The sequence below is a fragment of the Pteropus alecto genome, unplaced genomic scaffold (assembly GCF_000325575.1).
Source record: "Pteropus alecto unplaced genomic scaffold, ASM32557v1 scaffold75, whole genome shotgun sequence".
NCBI lineage: Eukaryota > Metazoa > Chordata > Mammalia > Chiroptera > Pteropodidae > Pteropus > Pteropus alecto.
This window is the reverse complement of record NW_006440638.1, coordinates 20159220-20182922: the sequence shown is the minus strand read 5'-3', so window position 1 is coordinate 20182922 and position 23703 is coordinate 20159220. Positions and strand designations below refer to the sequence as shown.

Here is a 23703-nt window from a genome sequence, read left to right as displayed (position 1 = left end):
GAGAACAATGCTTGTTAGAATTAGGGAAGGCTACACAGAAGAGGCGGTGTTTGAGTTGTATCTAGAAAGATGAATGGGGAGTTTTTTCAGGCAGAAAGGAAAGAAAGCTATTTTAGGCCAAGGAAAAAGCAATCTCAATATATGAACATCTGAAGGCCAGCAGAGTAGTCAGAAAATCACATGTGGGGAGTGAGAGAAAGGTGTCTGGAGATGAAAGTGTGGAGTAGGGTTGAGATAGAGGAGGTTGGTTTTGTGTGAGCTCTCAAGGTTTTTTTCATGTTGCTTTCTAAGATAGTGGGAAAGGTATTAAAAGTCTTTAATTAAAGAATGACATGACTACATTTCTACTTCTATTATCAGAAAGATAATTCTGACAGCAATGTGGAGATTAACAGGGAGGCTAAGGTGAGTGACGGTAGGGACCCGAACAATAGAAGTAGCAATAGGAGAGAAGAGGAGACAGATTTTAGGGATGTTTAAGAGGTATAATTGGCAGGGCTTGGAAGCATATAGGAAAAGGAGAGGAATAATTAAGGATGTTTTGATCTATCATGTAAAAAACCCAGAAAATAATGACTTATCACCAACGAGTCAATGTAAAAGTGACTTAATATTTAACTTCGAGCTATAAATGATAATTACAAGGCTTTCCCCCCTTTTGTCTTACAAATAAATATGCTTATAATTTAGGTGCCTGAGTGCATACCTGATTCTGCTGACCTTAGAGGATGACTTCCAAATTTTATTTCAGTTTGGCGGAATTTAGTCATGTTTAACAGCTGTGTGACTTGTGGAACATCTGTTGTAAGTTGGCAGCTTCGTGGAATAATATCTGCAGGTTCATCTGTTGGAAAGGGAACACCATATCCAGCTGGAAATAAAGATTAACATTCATTCTCAAAATGTAAGCCATTTCTGCCAAATAGACACATCTTATAAATGAAACCAATTAAAGTAAATCATTTTAGAATATTCCTTTGGATGAATTATACAGCCTTACAGCCTTGGTTTTCTTATCTGTAAAATGAACATGGAAATGTTGCTGCTTACTTTCTAGGACTGTAGAAAGGATTTAATAAGACAAAGTGTATAACATCGTGCGGGTTCAGAGACTCGTTCAATAAATAAGAACATTCATTGGAAACTTCATATTTGTTTTTCAATACTAGACTGTAACTTGGGGGAAGAACTAGTTAGGTATGCTCCAATGAAGATTTCTGGGAATACACTGTCTCATTTATATTAGATCATAAGTACGATGACATTATTGAATATGTACAGCCATTACATCAGTAAATTTAACTTTTAACTTTTTTATTTTGAAATAATGTTAGATCTATAGAAAAGTTACAAAAACAGAGTTCCTACATACCCTTTACAAAGCTTCCCCTAATGTTAACATCTTACCTCTGAATAATTTCAAGGAAAAAATAGTTATTATAATTAAAATAGTATTTTATTTTCATTTGTATTTCTAATGAGATTTGAAATTGTTAATATATATTTACATGGATGTTTAAATTTTCATTTTAGTAAATTTTCTGTTCACGCTCTTAACCCATTTTACTATTTGAGAACATTTTTTCTCATTTATTTTTACAACCTCTTTTATGGCAAAGATATTAAGCTTTGTCATACATAGCAAGTAGGAATCGGGTTGGTATTAGCATTCTAAAAAGCAATTTTACCGTATGTATCGAAAGCTTTAAAAATGCACATGCCACTTAACTCAATAATTTCACTTTATGAATGTATTCTAAATTAAAAAACATCATAAACTAAGATGAAGATCTAGGTAAATAGGGATCTATAATTTCTGAAAAATAAACAACTTGAATTTGCAGTAAAGAGTCACAAGAAATTGTTATTTATGATTCTGGCTTAATGATATAGGAAAGACTCAAGATAAAAAGTGAAATGAAAATAATGTACACAAAACTCTATCTCAACTGCAGGAAATCAATAAATAAAATGTATGAATGGCAAAAAGACTAAAAGAAAATACACCAAAATGTAAAATAACTTGATGGTTAGCTTAAGTGTAGGTTTTATTTTTTTCTTTATAAAAATTTTAGAATCTGGTGGAAAAAAGCAATCTGTGTATATGTGAATGTGAGTAGTAAGAAAAATCCACCAATCATCCCTCAAAAAACATCCTATATAAGTATAAACTCTGACCAGGTTTAGAAAGGCAAATGATGTTAGGTTTATGTGCACCCAACTCATGGCAGTTTTCTAATTAGATCTTAATGTCCTAATCCTGAAAAGGAAAATGAATTATTTATCTAAAAACTTAAATACTCATCAGCAATGTAATGGTTTCTAAGAGTCCTATTGCTCCTGTCATTAAAAATGCACTCGATTTACAAATCTTAGTCTTCGGGTTTTCTTTGTCCATCCATTTCTTACTTGTCAGTGACATTTAGAAAATCATTTTATAGTAACTGAGTAAATGAACTCTCAAAATAGAAAACATTTGGAAAAATAGGTAAACTAATTCCAGATATATATATTTGACATATTATTTCAAACTTCTCTGAGGTAGAAAAAGCTAGTTTCCATATTAATGCCCATATTGATAAACTAAGATTTTATATTAAAAGAGGAAGAAGTTCTGTAGGCTAATAAGACCTTGAAATAAAATGCCGTATTCTGAATCCGATAAAAGAGAAATCATGGAAACTTTAGTTTATAGGGCTTGTGTGGATGGTACAGAGTACAATGTCATACAAAGTTTGAAAAGTCCAAAACAAAATCCACATTTCCAACTAACAAGGGACAGACAGCAAATCCCTGGTAACCAAAAATCCATAAATTTTTATGGAAGACAGAATAAAGCGCAGAGTATTACAAAACTCCAATCTGAACCTTACAGGAACATGGCTGACATATAAATGAGATTTTACATCAAAAGGCTCAGATCCCCTCTGTGTCAACTTCCTTTTCTATATATCTACTCTCTCTTGGCTCCCAGAACTATTTCACAACTTATTGGATTATTATTTGAGGGAAACTGTGGTTTACTTTAAAATAAAGACTAGTCATTGATACCACTTAGTCGAGCAACTACTGACTTTCTTTGAGGCTGTGGAGGAATATACAGAAAGGGGCGTTAGTCTCATTTTTGTGAAACCAGACTATGAAGAAGCTTTAGGAACTGGCAGTTGGATGTTCTGATAGACCTAAATGCAAGTTAACTCATCTCCCCATCATCCACCTTACCACTACCTCCTTCCCCCGGCCGTGTCCAATGACTAGGCCATTTTTATTTTTTAGCATTTATAGTTTAATTTAAAAATAAGAATTCTAAAAATAGCATAGATCCTACAATAAAAATTAAATAGTGCTAATCTACGAGTACATGTCTTCATTCATTTATTCATTCATTCACTCACTTGCTCATTTTATCATCAGGCAAATATTTATTGAGTCTCTACTATGTGCCAGGCACTTATCTAGTGGCTGAGAATCTAGTGGGGAGTCAGGGTAACTCTGTCCTGGCCTTCTTGAAACTTACACCTAGCAGAGAATATAAAACAAATTACATCATAAATAACGGTTTAAGTATAATTTTGTTATGTTCTCTGAAAGAAAAGTTCATGGTGTTATGAAAGAGGTAATGGGGTAATCTACCAGCACAGGGTGTCAAGTCTTCTCTGATAAAGAGACATTTAAGCTGAGTCATAAAGGATTAGTAGAATAAAGGATAAGTAGAAAGTAGCCTGGTAAAATGGGGTAGGAGTGATCACTCAGGTGAAGGGAAACGAGCATTTGAAGACTCTGAAGGCAAAAGAACTTTGGTACATTCTAGGAACTGAAAAAAAGATAATTCTGTGAAAGCATTGTAGCATGGAGAAGAATGATGGAAGAATCCCAATGATATATTTAGTACAGCAATTGGTTCAAAGGGGCTGCTCAATAAATGGTTATGAACAAAAGCTTCTTAATAACAGCTGACCTAGATTAAATGCAGCTGTCAAGTCTTCCACTTCTTCTTTGGTTGTTCTTTGTTCAGCTATATCCTGAAAAGTGCTCCATGTATATTTTATTTGGATATCACATCTTTCTCCCCAGATGGCAAATAACAAATCAAGCTGGCAATCAGATACTATGGGACCCGGGCCTGTCTGCATTGTTCTTTCAGACAAGTTCTATCTTCTGGAATAGATTGTGTATGGAAACATGCAGACTGCTTGATTAATGTCTGAAAAATGACATAGTTGAATTTCAGCTGCTTTTGCTAACAAATCTGAAAGAAAATAATGTTGGCTGGAATGGTCAGCTCAGAATTGCAAATGGTACATGAAGGAGAAGACTATGAGAAGGCTGACAGATTTGCTCATGTAGCATCCAAATACAACCAGATGGTGGGCTTTTTGATGTCTTTGCCTCCTGTCTATGTGTTAGTATATTATTAGAATGTTTGAGTGACTTTGTAACCCTGTTCACTCTTCTTTGGCCATAAGCCATCATAAAATGAACCATTCTGTAGGCTTTTAATACTTTTGAGGAGGATCTTAACTAGCTTTAAAAATTAAGTCATCAATTTTAATACATATATAAAGCACTGTACGCATTAAAAATGATCATCCTCATTTTATGGGGGGAATGTCTTATAAAATAGTGAGATTTATAGATACGTTTTGGTTATGGCTTCTCCTAATTCATATAGTTTAAATAAGGACTAATTTTATAATAATTCACTAGTCCCAGACTCAATTATATTCATCCTCTTTATATGGGAATAGCCTGCAGTACCTAGCAGAGTGCCTTATTTATATATAATCTCACCTCTCTGAAACATCAATAAGAGAGAAGTAGAAAGCACAGGAATCTCTAACTGCCAAAATATTTCTTAGTTTATTCAGGCTGCTATAGCAGAATACCATAGACTAGGAGGCCTATAAACCACAGAAATTGATTCCTCACAGTTTTGGAGGCTTAGAAGTCCAAGATCAAGGTACTGGCAGATTTGGTGCCTGGTGAGGGCTCTATTCCTGGCTCAGACATGGCCATCTTCTTGTTATACCCTCACATAGAAAGGGTGAGGGAGTTCTCTGGGGTCTCTTTTATAAGGGCACTAATGCTATTCATGAGGGCTCTACCCATATGATCTAATCACCCCCCAAAGGCCCTACCTCCAAATACCATCACTTTGGGGATTAAGTGTCAACATATGAATTTTAGGAGGGCACAAACATTTAGTCTATAACAATATTGATACAAAGTCTGTTTATTTTTTGTTTGTTCATTCATTCATTTGCTATATAACTATCAGATTTTCTCTGGGCTTGGCATGGATTCAAATCTGTGCCTTTTCGGAGAGAGATATTAAGAAGCAGCATACTATAGGGATTAAAAGTACAGGCTCTGAAACAAGGTATCCTGAGTTCACATTCTGTCTCTACCACTCAATAGCCGTGTGACCTTGGCATAGTAGTTTACCTTGTTGTGTCCTGCTCTTCTTAACTGTGAAACATGAATATAAAGATAACATTTACCTTATAGGGTTATTGTGACGATAAAATGAGTTAATGTATATAAAAGTCTAAGAATAGTGCTTGGTATATAGCAAGTGCTACATAAGTGTTTTTTATTAATCACAGACAAATACTTCTGTAAATTATTTCATTACAATGGTGAAAAAACCCACCACATTTTACTATGTTTTTCATAATAAAAGGTTTTGATGCTTAAGGGGGAAAATAAACCTAGATTATATCAAAAACTTGGGTATACTGAACGAATCATACCTTACCTTAGAGGTTTTTAAAAATAATTTATTGAGGAGAAATACACATTAACATAAAATGAAGCATTTTAAAGGGAAAGATTCAAGGACGTTTAGCAAATTCACAATGGTGTGCAACCACCACTTCTATATAGCTTTAAAACATTTCCATCACTCTGAAGTAAAATCTCTTACCTATTAACCAGTTTCTGCCATTCTTTCCAGTCCCTAGTCCCTGGCAACCACAAATCTGCGTTCTATCCCTATGGATTTATCTACTTTGGATATTTCATATAAATGGCATCATACAATGTGACTTTTGTTGCCTGTGTGTATAGTACACTCTACAATTTTGTTTATCCATTCATCTCTTGATAAACATTTGGACTGTTTCCACATTTTGGTTACTGTGAATATTGCTGCTTTGAGCATACATGTACATGTATCTGTTTCCCATTCTTTTGGTTATATATCTAGAATGGTCATATGGTTAATTCTATGTGTTAGTTTTTTAGGAAATGCCAAACTGCTTTCCACTGCAGATGAACCATTTTGTGTTCACATTAGCAACGTACAAGGGTTCTAATTTCTCCACACTTTTACGAACACTTATTTTCCCTTAAAAAAAAAAAATTACAGCCATCCTAGTGAGTGTAAAGTGGCATCTCACTGTGGTTTTATTTTGCACGTCCTTAATGACTAATGACGTTAAGCATCTTTTCATGTGTTTGTCAGCCATTTGTATATCTTATTTGGATAAATGTTTATTCAGGTCCTGACCAGTTTTTAAAATTGGGTTGTGTGTCTTTCTGTTGAGTTGTAGAATCCTTTACATATTGCAGATACTAGTGCACGTGTGAGCACGCACACACACACACACACACACTCTCCCTATATGTAGAACTAGAATATATATCCTACAGATATATGATTTGCAAATATTTTCTCCCATTGTGTAGGCTGTCTTTCCTATTTAATAGTGTACATGAAAGTTTTAAGTTTTGATGTCTAATTTATCTATTTTTAAAATTCTGTTGCTGTGCTTTTGGTGTCATATTCAGGAATCCATTGCCAAATCTAAGGTTATGAAGATTTACCTCTATTTTTCCTATTAGCTCTTATATTTAGGTCACTGATCCATTTTAAGTTAATTTTTATGTATGGTATGAGGCAGGGGTACAAACTTACTTATTCTTTTGCATGTGGACTTTCAATTGTCCCAGAACCACTGTTGAAGAGACTGAACTCTCACTATTGAATGTTCTTGGCATCCTTGTCAAAATCAGATATATGGGTTCATTTCTGGACTCAATTCTATTACATTTGGTTTATATGTCTACTCTAACTGTATCAAACTGTTTTGATTACTGTAACTCTGAGGTAAACTTTAAAATTGGTTAAGTGTGAATCTTCCAACTTTGTTCTTCAAGATTGTTTTTGGGTATTTGGGTCCCCTTGCAATTCTATATGAATTTGAGGATCAGCTTTTCCACTTCTGAAAAAAAGGCCACTGAAATTTGAGAGATTGTATTGAACTCTAGATCTTTCTGCGTAATACTGACATCTGAACAAAATCAAGTCTTGCAATTCATGAACATGGGTAGTCACTTGTTCTTTTGGGTTATCTTTAATTTCTTTTAGCAATGTTATATAGGTTTCAGTAAAAAGTCCTTCACCTCCTTGGTTAAATTTATTCCTAGATATTTAATTATTTTAGATGCTATCATAAATAGAAGTGTTATCCCTAGGGTTTTTGAGATATGAAATTCTATTATAAATATTTTATATTATCTAATTATAAAATTGATACTTTAATCAGAATAATTCTGAATCTTGATATGAGTCATGACTCATATTTGTGGGATCTATTATTGGCTGCTGGGCACCTCTGCTATACTGAGATCTTATCTTTCTTGTCCTGTGGTGGTTTCCTAGGCAAGAGCATTTTGAGTTCAACTACACTGCAGGACAGAGGGGGATGGGAATGTAGCTTTAAGCTGACAAGATGTGGGTCTGATATGCACTCACCTGACCTGGAGATAAAGAGAGAGGTAAGAAAACACCTCAAAACACCTCAAAAATGTTAATTATTAAAAACACTAGACTAATCCAGTTATTGAGAAAAGTAAACCTGTGTACTGTTGGGGAAGGAACAGTCAGAGGCTTGGTCTTGAGTTCCACCATTGTGACCTCACCACAAGATGCCTCATAACTAATAGGCCTGGTTTTCCTCTTCTGTATAATTAAGACATTGGTTTAGATGACCTCTAAGGCCTTTCCCTGCTCAATGAGTCTATTAAGGCAAGACATCAATATTTCTAGTTTTTTCTGTGACCTTTGAAGGGATAATTTTTTTTTCCTTTTTTCTTTTTTTACGCCTACAGCATCCAGTCTTCCTAGGTGGTCTCTCATTCAAGTACTAACCAGGCCTGACCCTGCTTAGCTTCTGGGATCGGGCTTGTTCAGGGTGGCGTGGCCGTAGACTCATTTTCTTCATATTGATTGACACTAGATAAAAGTTTATTAAATAGAGACAGTGAATGAATGAATAATTGAACAATTAGCTAATCCTAACTTTGTCAATTCATCAAACATTTATGACAGGTTACCAGTGCTGGGTCACGTGCAAGAGATAAAAATATGGAGACCCAACCTATGCCCTCAAGGGGCTCTCAGTCTAAAATCATACTTTTAATTATTCCCTTTTTGCATTTCTAAACACAGAACACATACTCCCCAGTACTAATATTTTAGAAATAATACTGAACTGGGAAGTCAGGAAACCTGCAAAATCATCATTGGCATAGGATACATCTATGCTTAATGGGTAGTCACTTGTTCTTTCCTTTCTTCTCTTTCCTCTTTCTCTTACCTATCTACACATATATTGGGTTTTTTTTCTTCAAAAATGCAGAATGATACAAGTTAATCAATAATCCAGTTATGCAAATATCTAAAAATACCACTCTATGTCCCCTCAGGAACCATTAAAGTAATAAACTAAATTAAATCAGCATGCTTTACTACTTGTCCATTATAAGCCATTCCTTTGGGAAAGTGAAAAACTGGTTAATGGCTGTCTTAAGGTTTCAGTAATTCACTTTCTATTATACTCGCTGTATAAACAGCGGATAGCAAAGGATTGGGCAACATTTTCTAGCTTGGGTGAGTTTAAGAGGTTCTAGAGTTAAAATGGTAGCAGTTTAAATAAGGTAAGGTCAACATGGCAGTGAGCTCAAGCAAGCAATTAATACATTATTTTAAAACTGATTCTCAGAATAGAATGTAAGAAACAGATAAGAAATTTTCCTGTGAAAGAAGTCTCAACACAACGAAGAAAATGCAGAAGAAAATTACCCTTCCTTTAGTAAGAAAAAGGGATGTCCATTACTTATTGTAATACAGATACCCTTAACACAGCCAGCCACCAAATCGTGGTATTCTTATTCCATGACATCTCTTATATCTTTCTTTCTCTCTCTCTCTCTCTCTCTCTCTCTCTCTCCACTTCTCTCCCTCTCTCTCTCTCTCTCTCTCTCTCTCTTCTATCCATACATTTGAGTCCTACTGTCAGGGTTCAAACCCTGCCTCTACTACTTAAATTAACAATTTTGTGACATTGGGTATAGTATCTGACTTCTCTGTGCCTCAGTTTCCCTATTTGTAAAATGAAGGTAATAGTAACATCTACTTCAGTGTTGTTCTGAGCATTATATTAAGTTCACATATGTTAAATGTTTATAGCAACTACTACTACAATCGTTGTCGTCATTATCATTATCATCATCATTATCATCATCATCATCATCGTTATCACTTCTGCTGCCAACCTCCTTTACCAAGGATACTTGATGTGCCCCATAATATGTTATCCTTTGCCCTCTTTCATCTAATTGTCTTTGGAATGAATTCTTGTAGTATTAACTTTTCTAGGGTCTATAATTACAAAGTAAATTATGGGGACAGGAACCTTGCTCTATATTTTATGTCACCCAAAGTATGCAGTCTAGTAATGCAATATTATGTTATATCTTATCTCCTGCCCCTGCCATGTACCATACTGAACTACCTGGTCCTTTGACATATCAGATACATTCATCATGTCATGCCTTTATACATATGTGCTCTTTCCTCTGCCTGAAATAGTTTCTTTTCATTGTCAACTTTCATAATGTGGGAAATACTGTGTTTCCTTCAGGATGCAGCTTTGAAAGTTTATTTCTCCAGGTTAATGTAGACTGAACTCTAGTATGTGGACAGATACTAATCAATGAAGTCATTTTTACTGGCTTGTGGCAAAAATGTCAGCCTTTATTCTTAAATTAGGATCTTCCTTATGTGTTTATGCATGTGTATCTAAATGTCCTTTCATTTAATGAAACAATCAGAATAATTGTAGTTTTTCTTGTTTGTCTGTTTTAATGCTCTGATTTGGCAAATTCAAATGACACCCTTATGTTAATCTTCAAATTTTTCTTACTTTGACAGATCTGAAAAATCCAAATGCCTCACTGAGCAGCTCTCTCAAGTAAGGGGTCAGTAAGGGCTCCAGAGTCTCCTCTTACTGCTTGTTAAGCCCTTAAGGAAGTCTGCACCAGGTACTATGATCTACATGAATGCGTAAGTTTCCCTGTAAGACCCTGAGCAACTTGAAGCAGAGTTGTGTGCAACCCAGTGCGAGATGTATAGAAGTCAGATAAATGTTTAGCATCTATACTCACATTATAAGTCTTTTCATATACATTTTTATATTTGATTGGCTCTTCACAAAAACTTTATAGTAATTACTGAGAAAATAAAGCTCAGAGATATTCAAAGCACACACAAAACTACAAAGTTGGTGCATGGATCACAGCAATGGACTGTGGAAACAGTAATCTATATCATTAGTCTCCATGATATCAACTTAATAAATTTAATCAATTTAATTCAATTTAAACCAAGATGTCCTGGGTTTACATATATTATACTTTTACTGGGACTATAATAATAGTATCTATCTAACCAAGGAACAATTATTATCCTTATTTTACTGATGAGAAAAGTGAAGCATTGAGATAGGGTCTGCCTTTGTACAAGGTTAAGTACTGGCAGCTAAATGATAAATATGGGATTATATTCCACAGTACCCTGAACCACAGTATGCTTCCCCAATCTATTCAAAACCTTTTAGGTAATCTAAGATGAAACATTCATAAAGCTTCTTTTTCAGGCCTTCTGAAAAACCTGAAAGAAATCACACCAAATGCTTGTTCTTGGAATGTTTTACAGATTATCTATTCACTAAAAAAAAAAAAAAAAAAAATCAATTCTAAAACAAAGTACATTGTATATTCTTCAAAAATTCAGATAGTACTATAAAGTTATGAGAAAAAAATTAAATCATTGTTCTCTAACTGTTGAACCCCTACCTCTCTTGTCCTCTACTCTCACAATGCAGAGGCAACTGTTTTCAAGCCTTTCAACTGTCTCTTCTAAATCTTCTTGTATTTATATCTATACTTATAAATAGCAGCCTTATACTGACATTTCTGTACTTAATAGTTTTAGATAATATCTCTGACTTCCTATTTTGGGAAAAAGAGGATTCGGCACCACCACCCTACCTTCTTTCCCTCCCCATATCCTCCAAATATGATTTCTCATAATTTGGGGGTAAATTATTAGTCAGTGTTTTGCATAATTAGCATTATGTAAAAAAGTTGTGCCACTATACACCTATTAGAATGGCAAAAATCTGAAACACTGACAAGACTAAATACAGACAAGGATGTTGAGCAAAAGGAACTATCATTAATTGCTGGTAGGAAGGAAAAATCCAGCCACTTTGGAAGACCGTTTGGCAGTTTCTTACAGAACTAAATATAGTCTTACCATATAATACAGTGATCACGCTCACTGATAATTTACCCAAAGGAGTTAAAATTTTATGTCCACACAAAAACCCATACAAGAATGTTTACAGCGGCTTCATTCATAATTGCCAAAATTTGGAAGCAACCAATACATCCTTCAGTAGATGAATGGATAAATTGTGGTACATCCAGACAATGGAATATTATTCAGTTCTAAAATAAAATGAGCTATTAAACCATAAAAAGACATGTGGGAATCAAATGCATATTACTAAGTGAAAGAAGTCAATCTGAAGGCTTCATGCTACGACTCCAACAACATGACATTCTGAAAAAAGCAAAACTATGGAGACAGTATAAAGATCAGTGGTTGCCAGGGATTAAGAGGGAGTAAGAGAAGAATAGGCAGAACACACAAGACTTTTAGGGTGGCGAAACTATTCTGTATGGTAGTATAATAGGGGATATAATCATTCATTTGTCAAACCTAAAGAAGATAAAACACTGAGAGTGAACCCTAATATAAACTATGGGCTTTGGGTGATAATGATGCATCAGTGTACATTCATCAACTGTAACAAATGTATCAGTCTAATATAGGTGATCATAGTTGGGGAATTTTCCTATGAATCTAGAACTGCTCTAAAAAACAAAGTCTATTAAAAAAAAGTTGTGCACACCTGAGCCACATGATATACTATGATTACATTTCTTTTTTTGTACAACCTTTTGTTTTCCTTGGAATTGATCACTGCTTTGTTATGTCATGGGTTTTCAATATTCTTAGTATTAATTCTTCCCAAACTCCCCATTAGCACTATAAAATCACAATTGATTTTATTTTCCACATTCAAACATATCAAATACATTCTTTTCCTGGAGACTTTCCTCCTGAAAGCCTCTATTTTTCTGCTAAAATCTGGACCAATTGTTCTCTAGATGTGCTGCACAAGTATCATCTTTTGAGTTCTTTTAACCACAATTCTGAAAATTCCCTTTGCTTTTCTCCTGGATGAAATGCTTTGTTTCTTGTGTCCCATATATGCCTTTTTTTCTTGATATATTCCTGAATTTTTATGGAGAATATCTTCCAGATCTTTTCTGAGAAAAGATATAAATAAATAAAACTCGAGATCTTGTAAGTCTGCAAATATCTTTATTCTGCACTCATTTAATTGATAGACTAGATGTGTGTACAATTCTAAATTGAAAATATTTTTTCCTTAGACTTTTGAAGGTATAGTTTTAAGGTCTTCTACCATCTAATGTTGCTGCATGAAGTCAGACATCATTCTTATTCCTAATATTTTGAATGTAACTTGTATTAAAAAAATTCTGGAAGCTTAAAGGATCTTTTCTTTCTCCCTTCTGTTCTGAAATTACACAAATAATAGTGAGTCATTTTTTGATGAGCTATATCAATCTGAAAACACCTGGCCTTCAATTTTGGGAAATTTTATATTTCATCCATCTGTTTTCTCTAGTCTCTCAACTTGGAATCCTATTACTCTGATGGTAGAAACATTGGACAAACTTCTAATATTTTTAATATTTCCATCTTATTTTTAGTCTTTTGGGCTTCTTTTTTTATTTTATGTTTTTGGTTCTATATCTCTAGAGGACAATATAGTAGAGAGTCTCAAAATATCTCTATAGCTTCTGATTTCAAATGTCCAACATTCACTCAAAACTTACCAGGCATACCAAGAAACAAGACCAAGAGAAAAATGGGCAACAGAAACAAATTCATAAGAAAGCCAGATATTGAAATTATGAGCCTTGGGCATTAAAATAACTTTGATTAATATATTTGAGAAATCAGATAGCAAGATAAATAACTTCAGCTAAGGAATGAAAACTATAAGAAGAATCTAATAAAATTCTAGAATCAAAAAACATAATAACTGAAATTAAGAATGCTGAAGTATGTTTTCATTTACCTCCTCGATAAATATTCAAAGAAACACCTACATTGCTCTTTAAGAAAAATGCAGAATGATTCTAGCAGCATATTCAAAATAGTGTAAAATGGATGAATACATTGTGGTATATATTCGTACAATGGTATACAATATAGTACTGAAAATCAGCAACAGCATAAATGGACCTCACAAATACAATGTTTTGTGAAAAAATGTATACTAAATGATTCCATTAATATAAAGTTCAAAAATAGATGAAATTAATATGTGGTGTTAGAAATCAGGATTGAGTTACCTCTCAGAAAAAGTAGAGAGCAATGACTGGGAAGGGACATAAGCAGGGTTTCTAGGATGCTTGTATTTCTATTTCTTGATCTGGGTGGTGGTTACAGAAATATAATCACTTTGTGGTAATTCCTCAAGCTGAACACTTATGATTTGTAAATGTTTCTATATGTGCATAAAAAATTATAATAAATATCAATAAAATATTTATTGAAATGAAGCAGGAACAAATTCTTATTTTATAGATACAGTATCTTTTCTTAACTCTGAGGAAAACATATCTTTTCCCTACTTTATCAATTTCCTTCTTTCTATTAGTTTTGGTGTCTCTACCACGTACCTGATATACCTGGGTTCAGAAGCTCACTGGTTCAGTTTCTCCAGAGAATAAATCTCCTGTTGCCTGGTTACATAGAGTTAGGTGACCTGGGGTCCTATAGCAACCTATGCAGAATTTTAACCAATTTCCCTGTTTTTAGTCATACCCCTTTTACCTTGCCTTTGGCAGTACTTTGAACCTCTCTAAGGTTCTACATTATGAATCTCACTGACAAACCTCTCTGTAAACCCCAAAGTTTCACCCTTCTCTACTCTTCTAAGTCAGCTGTTACTCCTCAATCTTATAAGATTTACGAACATCTTTTGTCTGTTGTTGTCTCCTCTTTATCCTGATGGGTTCATATCTTTTTCATTTCTATATTATAATTTTAGTGGGGCTTGAGGAAAGATCAGAGATAAAAACAAGCACTTACTCTGCCAATTTCTGATTTGCTTTTTTCCTGACATTTATTTAAAAATATTAACGAGATTATGATTTACCTCCTACAATCTGATGTAGAATGTACACATATTTCTATACGTTTTGAGGTTTCTTATTAGCTGGGTGCTATTTTTTTAAAAATGAAATCTTTCACTTTCTTGTATAGCCTTTAAATGGTACATAGGATGAGTGGCTGTACTTCCTGGCTTGTGATATGATTGGGGAGCTATTAACATGCTGTGTTTTATTATCAAATAAAATTTATAGGCATAGTGTCCTGTTCTATAGAGTGAATCATAGACACTCATTCAGATGGAGCATAAGTCTAAAGTCTACATACAAACTTCTAAGAAATCACTTTTGCCATCTTACGTGCAGCCCTATTTCCTGGGCTTCTACAAGAATTGATTTTGTTAAAAATAATCCCAGAGGAAAATCAAAAGGAAGCATCAATATTCTCCCAATACTTTCAGTTGTTTAAGACTACCTTAGCAGGAGAATTTGTGCTACCTTATGAATTCTAGAAGGCTCAGTTACCTAGAGAGCATATTTATTAATCATATAAAGAATTAATGTATGTGTTTCCAGTCTCTCTAGAAATAATAAGAACTCAACCATCTATTTTAAAATGATCATTATAAAATTAATATATTAATACTATTTCTCCCAAATGACTTCATGAAATGTACAAAGAGTAATAAGTGGACAACTGTAGAGCATTTTGGATGTCTGACAACTTTTGAACATCCTTCCTAATGTAGTGACTTTGCTATACCGTGAGTTCTCTCACCCAAGTTGGGAATCAGACATTTGCTTTGCCATCCTTCCTTGCAGCATGTGACCTAAGCACTACATATCACACGGTTATGTCAGTCTTTGTTCAGTAGAAAGAAACAACAAGAAATCTACTTCTGGCAAGGGTGGCAGGGAAGAAGACATCCAATTTTCAGGAGGAGTAGTAATAGAAATTCTGGAACCTAAGAGCCCAGCATATGGTGTGACTTATGATGTCTTTGCCCAGTAACAGTAGATATTGGGGTCTTCCTTGGAGCAGTCTTGTGGTAGGGGCTGGGTTTGTTCTTGGCTGTAGCTCCAAGCCTGACTTTCTGGATCTCCTTGAGATTGTATGAGATTCTATTCCTTAAATACTTTTTTTTCAATCACCTAGAGAAGATTCTGTTGCTTACAACTAAAACGTGACTAATTTAGATGGTAAGTGCTACCATAAACAATAAAAAAATGTAACTATATATATAATCATATATATAATATGTCATATGTTATATATATATAATCTTAATGACATTCAGCTACAGTAAAATTAACATGGATCCAAAGTAAAGAATGACACAGACAAATACCATACGATTCTACTTATATGAGGTACTAAAATAGTCAAATTCATGGAATCAAGAGAGTTGCCAGGGGCTAGGGAAAAGGAGAAATAGGGTTATTAATCAATGAGCATAAAGTTTCAGGAAAGATGAATAAACTCTAGAGATCTTCTGTACAACATTGTACCTGTAGTCAACCATTATATATTGTATATTTAAAAATTTATTAAGAAAATAGATCTCATGTTAAGTATTCTTTTCACAATAAAAAAGAATAACAAAATAAAATTTAAAAAACCACAACCATGTGTTCATATTCTCCAAAGGCATGTCTAATTTTAAAAACGTACATATTGGAGAATTAAAAAATCTTAATAGCAACTTGAACATACCATCTTTATCTGCAGTATCTTGAGGCTTAGATTTTAAAGTGAAGATCTTCCGTAGTTTACAGTTAGCTGAGACAATAATTCCATCCAATGACTGGAAAACTGCTCCCTTGAATATTTCACTGGTAAATGCCACCAAGTCAATGCATAGATTGCACCACTAAAATAAATAATAGGAAAGAATAAGTACTTTCTATAATTACATAAATAAATAAGCCATCTGTATGTGCAAAGTCCAGCAGGTTGAGGCAATTATCTGGATCAAACAACCCCATATCAATTTTTCCTTTTAGGCAAGTCTATCTCTGTTTTGGCTTCAATTTTCTAAAGGATTACCTTGGTTCTTCCAAAGAAATCACCATAATCTAAACTATACATTAGTCATCTAACTACAGAGTTCCCATCATGAGACAAGGCTTTGACAATTTTGGGAAAGAACTCTAGATTATGTAGGCAGTATGCTAGTGTGAAGCTAATTGCAGGTGCACTAGACCACTTAAATCTTGAAAATCAGAGATAAGTAGCCAATTGGTCCTTCAAGGGGACTAATTTTATCACAATTAGACACTTAGATTTGTTAAAGAAAAAAAAAGCATGGATGAAATTAGAAGCTGGGTTTAAATTGTGGCCAGTGCTGGCTACTTATAACCAATTAAACTATTTTACAGAAATAGATTCTTCTAAAGAATCTGTAATTATGCATGGTATTTGCCAGTTTTTAAAGTACTCTTGCAGGGACTAATTTCTGCCCATTAAACTATTAGACACCACCATGCTTCATCAAATTAATTCTCTAAATGGTCAGACTGAGTTAAAGAAAAGGAGAAAATAATCATTTAGTAAGCAATTGAGACATATTTAAGGTTGCAGAAAAAAAGCAAGGAAAATAATTTTTGAAATCAAAAGAAAAGCAATACTTAAAATTGTGCTTCTTTTAAAACATCAGGTTCTTTCATTATTTGTTTAGAAGCACAGTTTATACAAGATCCATTTTATTAATCTATGAAAATTGAATGCTATATTCATTGATAAAATAAAATGTCATTTTAAGGGCAAATTCTAGTTAGTAATGTTGATTTTAATATGGAGGAAAAGCTGAAGTTATTTCCACAGTAGAAAAGTAAAAGAGATTGCAGTAAATTATTGATTAAATTTGTGAAGATTATTTTCTCTGTAGCTATCTGAATGGTAAAATTATATTCCCAGGCCACAGGGATGCTCTGGTCTTTTTTGGGAAAAGGAGTTCAGTGTAATAAAAGGTAGAAAGTAGGATTGAGTGTGATGTAATAAGGAGAATGGCTTGACCAGTAAGTAGGATAATGAGCTCTTGGGAGTTGTGCGAAGTAATATGAGGTTGGCCAATGAGGCCAAGTTCTGGAGGAGCTGAAAGATGGGGAAGAGAACCTTGGACTCCAGACAGTAAAGTGTCACTGTGGTTCTTGAAGGAGAATGTGACAGAGTATTGGGAAGTCTGGACTAACCCTGATGCAAGAGTGTCTTGAGATGGTAGAGGTGGTCTGTGGGGAAAGGCTGAAGTTATAGTGGAGACTAAATTAGTCATAGAAAGACCAGTTAGTCTCTGTCAATCAGTTAAGCATAAAGTAAGGAGGATCTGGTTAGAAGGAAGTAGAACGTAAGGGACAAATTCAGTAGGCATGTCATAGGGTTATAATCCAGGTTATAGAGGATAGAGGTATTAGGGTTTCTAGCTATCCAATAATAATTATTAACATTATCACATTAGCAATATTATTGTTGTTATAAACATCGTTCATATTCCTAAAAGACTTAATTAACATTATGTCCCAATTCCAATCATTCGGCTGGTTTGTCCCATCAGTAATTGCATTCATCCATTCTTTCCCACAGGTGTTAAGAACTTATCAAGTGTCTGACACCGGGCTTGGCTCAAGGGATATAGCAATGAATGCCAGAACTTCAAATCTGGAAGGGAGACAGACATTTGGCATTTATTACATACAGTTAGTACAGAGAGAGCTCAAGGTAGGAGGGTGGGGAGATTCGGGAAAGGCTTCTTTTTTAAAAGACATTTAAAAAACATATCATGATATTATATGCATATATAAGCCAAATAGTGCCAACATTTTTATACAAAATGAAGTCCTTGTCATCTTCCATTCCTCTAATCATAATGTCAACTCAACAGTTTTTCTCTCCCTACTTTTAAACAACACCTGTTGATTCGTCAATCTTAGATGTTATCTACTGACTTCCTATTATGGTAGATAAGACTTAGCTCACTTACATATACTACTTCCCCCACTTCATCCTCTCTAGACAATTATTTCTCATTTTTTTCCCTCAAAATTCATAGTTTTCCTTATTGTGACTGTGTAAATATTGTACACAACTGAGCCAAATGATGCTCTACGATTACCTTTCCTTCCTCATACAACTTCTTTGTACTTCTAGAGTTAATAATTGCTGTTTTAATTACCTGTTTTTTTTTTTCTTTGAATCTAAATCTTCCTGGATCCAGGAAAAGTTTGTAGGTTGTGAACAATGAAAAAGAGTTTCCAGGCCCAGGAAGGCACGTGAACATGCTGTGCATTTCTTTTCAGGGCCCTGCTCCTTTATTCCCTTCTTCTATGAACACCCCAGCTGGTTACACCTGGACGCCCCATCAGACCCTATCAACTCTCTTGGGAATTAGCGTCCACCTTCTCCAAAAACCGAGTCCCAGGAAACCAGGCCCTTAATTACTAAGCACTTTTCTCATCCGTCACAGTCTGCTTTTATTCCCTCTGCCTGGACTCATGCTTCATGGCAAATACTCATCCAATAATGGTACGCATGTGTGTGTGTTAATATATGAAGACCTGTATGTACATACATTCCTACACACATACTTTCAATTTTTCATTTTATAATCATTCAACAAACCCTATAAATGTGCAAAAACTGTTAACTTATTTAATGAATTCATCTCTTAGAAGTATAGATCAAAGTAGTTCCTGAAAAAGATTGGGAAAAACTTTCGCAAAGTTTTGGCAAGAGGAAATAGAAATTATTTTTTGGTTTATCTGATATTTATAAAAGTTACAATTTTCATAAGCTTCAACAAATTACTCATTATTCATATAAATGCTGTAACATTTTCTGAAGTTTCGGAAAGAGTAAAAGCTTTCTACTATCGACAAGTGGATTATATAAATTACAGTTGATCTTTACATTATTTTCATTATTATTGGTGTATCCATTCTTTAAATCCCCTTTTTTTGGCATTTTTCTTGATTTCTAACCACTTTATTTGTAGCAAAGAGCTCTTGGTCCAAAATATTCATAATTATGAGTCCTTAAGAAGTTTGCACCAGAAAGATAGCAATCTGATAGAGAAAAGGCAGTTCTGTTTAGTTTGTTGCTTGGATTAATAAGAGAGGTTATGTTACTTAGTTCCAGCATGGAATTTTACAAGAAAAAAATTGGCAAAGTGTAAAAGAATGATTCAAAGCATGAATTTCTAGTTTTTACTGACTCATGTTTTGACAACATGGCTTTATTATGCTGGTGAAAGGATGATATATTCTGTGAAAACACACACACACACACGCATGCGCACGTGTGCACTGAAACGCATGCAATAACAAGTTCTTGGGTGTCCCAGCACTGTTTGGTCTCCCATGCCATTACTGTATGAAAGCTCTGAGGATAACTGGATTCATTTTGCCAATGTAGAAAGAGCCTGAGTTATAATAGTGCAGAGCTCTCACCATTATTGTCTTTCTAAAAAGAAACAAAAGACAAGAAATCACAATTTCATAACCTAGAAATCCTAAAGTACATCTCTTCACAGTATTTTAAAACCTCATTCTGTTTTCGTGCTCCTAAAATGATAACAGTTTTAAGACATTTATTGTCCTTTAAAATAATTTTTCATGTTACTTTAAATTTCTCAAAAGAAAATCTGCTTGCAATGGCCTTATTCTTAAACATAACCATCATGTTATGTTTATTAAATGGTATAAGCAGAGATTAAAATACTAATTTTATATCTACATGGTCAGGAGAAGCAATTACCTATTACTACTGCATTAAAAATATTTCCCCGAGAAAAGCAAATCATGACAAGTCCTGTAAGGAGAGGGGAGTTCAGGAGGGGAGGTTAGGGCTGCCAGAGCTGCAGCCCTTGGCTGAACCAAGAAAAGGCAAGTTCCTTGTAGAAGTATCATCATTATACCTGTTGAGCAATTGTTCCCTACCTCCCAATTCCCACCCGCTATTGAGCAAGCTCTCTCTTTCTGAAATAGCAGCCCCATTTTTCTCTTGCTAATTCTCAACTCTCCCTTACACTGTGCTCTCTAAAATCCTTACTACTGAAAAGTACTTATACTCTCTATATTTTTCTGAGGGTCCTACACAACTTACCTTAACTGAAACCTGGCTTTTCTCCAAGATACTACTTTCTCTTCAATTTTGGAGTTCATGAATGCTTCCATAGCCCCCTATTTTGAGTCCATGGGGTAGAATGGCATTGGGAGAAGGTATGCTCTATCCTCTCTGAAGCCTGAGACATTGCATTGGCAGACTCTTCTACCTTTTTAGCTTCATCAATCTTCCAATCACTCTCCAGTAACTGATACTATCATTAACTAAGTGAAATTATTTTAAGGAAGAAGAAAGATTGATTTCAGTGATTCTTGACTAAGTGGCTGCCTCTATTATTTAATCTGATGGTTCTTAATTTTTACAACTATTCTTGCCATTGAAAACCTAAGTTAAAAGTATAAAATGTTGTAATTTAAATGGTAAAGTGAATCTTCATAATTAAAAATAACATGAAAAATACAATTTTTTATTTGAAATTTTGAACATTTAATGTTAACTGGAATAGTAAGCGGCCTATAAATAAATATTCATGTTGGTGTAGCTCTAAGAATATTAACTTTATTTGCTGCCTCTGGCTATGGAAAGGTTTTAGCTAAAGAACCAAGGCAAAGTAGACCATTTGGCAATTATCCTCTAAATCAGAGTTGCAAACTATATGCCTAGCGGGGCCAGGCAAATAACTGAAATGAGTGCATAGGAAGGATCCAAGTGTCCCTGCATGTCTTATGAGTGGAGAGGACTAAACTTCAAAATGAGTGCATAGGAAGGATCCAAGTGTCCCTGCACTTGGAGAGGACTAAACTTCGCTAAAAGTGTTCAGTTGCCTCTCAGCTCAAGCTAACTGCTTGCTCTGCAGACTCAGCGTTGATAACTTTTGATTTATAAATGTTTACTAAAATGCTTTCAAAATACTGCATTGCAAGGTTTACCACCAAAATATCTAGTTCTGAAAAAGCAGAAAGAAGTATTTAGTGTTTTGGCAAAAAGCAGAGAACTGGGACCAACATCACACCAACACCAGGGAGGATCCTAGAGACGATATTTTGAATGCGTGGAGTACTCTGTCACCTTGCTGCTCTCTGTAGAAATTTCCCCTAAAACATGACTCAGCTTTAATTCAATAAGGGCTTATTGGAAATAGATTATATTAGCAGTGGGAAGGAAAAGCTCTCTGTTGCCATAGCCTCTCCTGGATTGGGAGGAAACAACTGACGGAAATGAAAGTAAGTTTTAGAACTGAATTTCTTAATATTTGTTTGAATACCTGGATATTTCTGGAATTACCACATAGAAAGCTTATATATAATTTATCCACGACAAACATTAATTCATCTCATGTCAAAAGCACATTAATATTTGTCAATTTGTTCAACCTACATTTATTGAGTGCTTTCTATGTGTTATGTACTTATAGAGAGTAGAGATAAAAGCCAAATAAGACAGGCTTGTAAGTCTAAAGGGGGAGATAGATAAGGAAATATAATTAAAGTACAGGGTAAAGAAGTGTTTTAAGGATTATGACTTGTGAATGACAATGATAAGCTATATCTAAAATATCTAATTCACAGAGAGGAGATAACAGAGCTTTCTGGAAGATGTAGCACCTGAAGAGCAAATTGGAGCTATAATCTTTACCTAGGGCTTGGTAATGTCAGGCATTGTTCTAAAAGTCATATGTCTATTAATTCATGTTAATACCCACAACAACCTTAATAGTATGTATGCCTCATATTATCTGCATTTTATAGATGAGGAAAATGAATGCAAGAACTTATACAAGGTCACATAACTAGTAAGTGTCAGAACTCAGATGCCACGCTCTTAACCCGCACATATGATTAACATGTTTATATTTAACAAAATATAGAATAATTAGAACAGATTACATATAGTTATAACTTGATGATCTCACTGGAATGGAAACCACTTTAGAAACAAATATTTTATCCTTGCCTATTGCTTAGGATGGCCTCAAATGCAATTCTTTCTAGATTCAACTACATTCAGAACACAAGTTCTAGAAATGTTACGACTGTTTTGCTTTTTTAAATTAAGTATGAGCTGAAGTCACTTAAGATACTGACCATCACGATTTCTTCACACCAAGATTTTTTTTTTAACAACATGTAACTTTCTTGCCTGCATCTCTTTTTTTTTATATTCCTTGTTGAACAATCTCATGGCGGGGGGCGGGCAGTCAGATGAGGTAGATGGATAAGTTACAGAACACTGCCTCACAGAAGCTATTATAGCTATTTTTTTTTTTTGGCACTGCTATCATATATTCATCTGGCTCATCTACTAAATATGAAAGGTCATTTAGTCAAGTTGATTTCCTATCTCAGAAAGGTTTACTTGTAATAAAAAATAGTATTTTATTTTCAAATACTATATTCCTACAAATGTCACTGGATGAAGGGTATACTGTGGGTTACAGCCGTTTACAGAACGATCATTTTAGATTTTAATAAAATATTCAGAAACGTCTGTTAACTGACAAAGGTGACAACTCACAAAAGCAAGGTAATGACAAATTTGATTTATTAACCACACACAGAATACTGTGTTGGTCTGACATATGATTGAATTCTTGGAAAATAATATTAAACTCTAAATAATCTTAGATAAATAAGGAAATCAATACCTAAACATAAGAGGATGAATATGATTTTATTTTTAAGGCATAAAAGTATTTCCTTAATGTCTTAAATGATTTAACTTTAATAACTGGGGCATTTGAATTTAATCTTTGAGCATTTATAAATGTTTAGTACTAAAGAGATTTTTAAAAATATTACACTGCAAGTAGAAACCATCAATTTATTCCACAGTCCAGCCCCAATTTCCAAATTTTGCAGACTCAAAACCTCAAAATTATCTGTGATTCCTCTCCTTTACTTATATCTACTTGAACACCAGGCCCAGTATACACGCCTACTGAAAGAGATAGTGTATCTTTCAGTAGGCATATATACTAGTTGATGTCTTTCATTTTACTTTCTTGTCTAAGTGCTCTGGAAAGGACTTCCAGTACTATGTTGAATAAGAGTGGTGAGAGTGGGCACCCTTGTCTTGTTCCT

At 34.2% G+C, this 23703-nt stretch overlaps 1 protein-coding gene across 9 annotated transcripts in view; it reads right to left on the bottom strand.

The window, feature by feature from the left end:
- Positions 1-23703, bottom strand: part of CUNH3orf67 (chromosome unknown C3orf67 homolog) — a 211036-nt gene that overhangs the window by 94457 nt on the left and 92876 nt on the right. For 7 of the 9 annotated variants that reach the window (XM_025050713.1, XM_006917500.3, XM_025050714.1 and 4 more), the window contains 2 exons: positions 16280-16436; positions 707-871 (listed from right to left, as the gene is read on the bottom strand). In XM_025050713.1, the coding sequence (XP_024906481.1) occupies positions 707-871; positions 16280-16436 (322 nt within the window). The remainder of the gene's footprint in view (positions 1-706; positions 872-16279; positions 16437-23703) is intronic. The other 2 variants (XM_025050715.1, XM_025050720.1) reach the window with 1 other exon arrangement.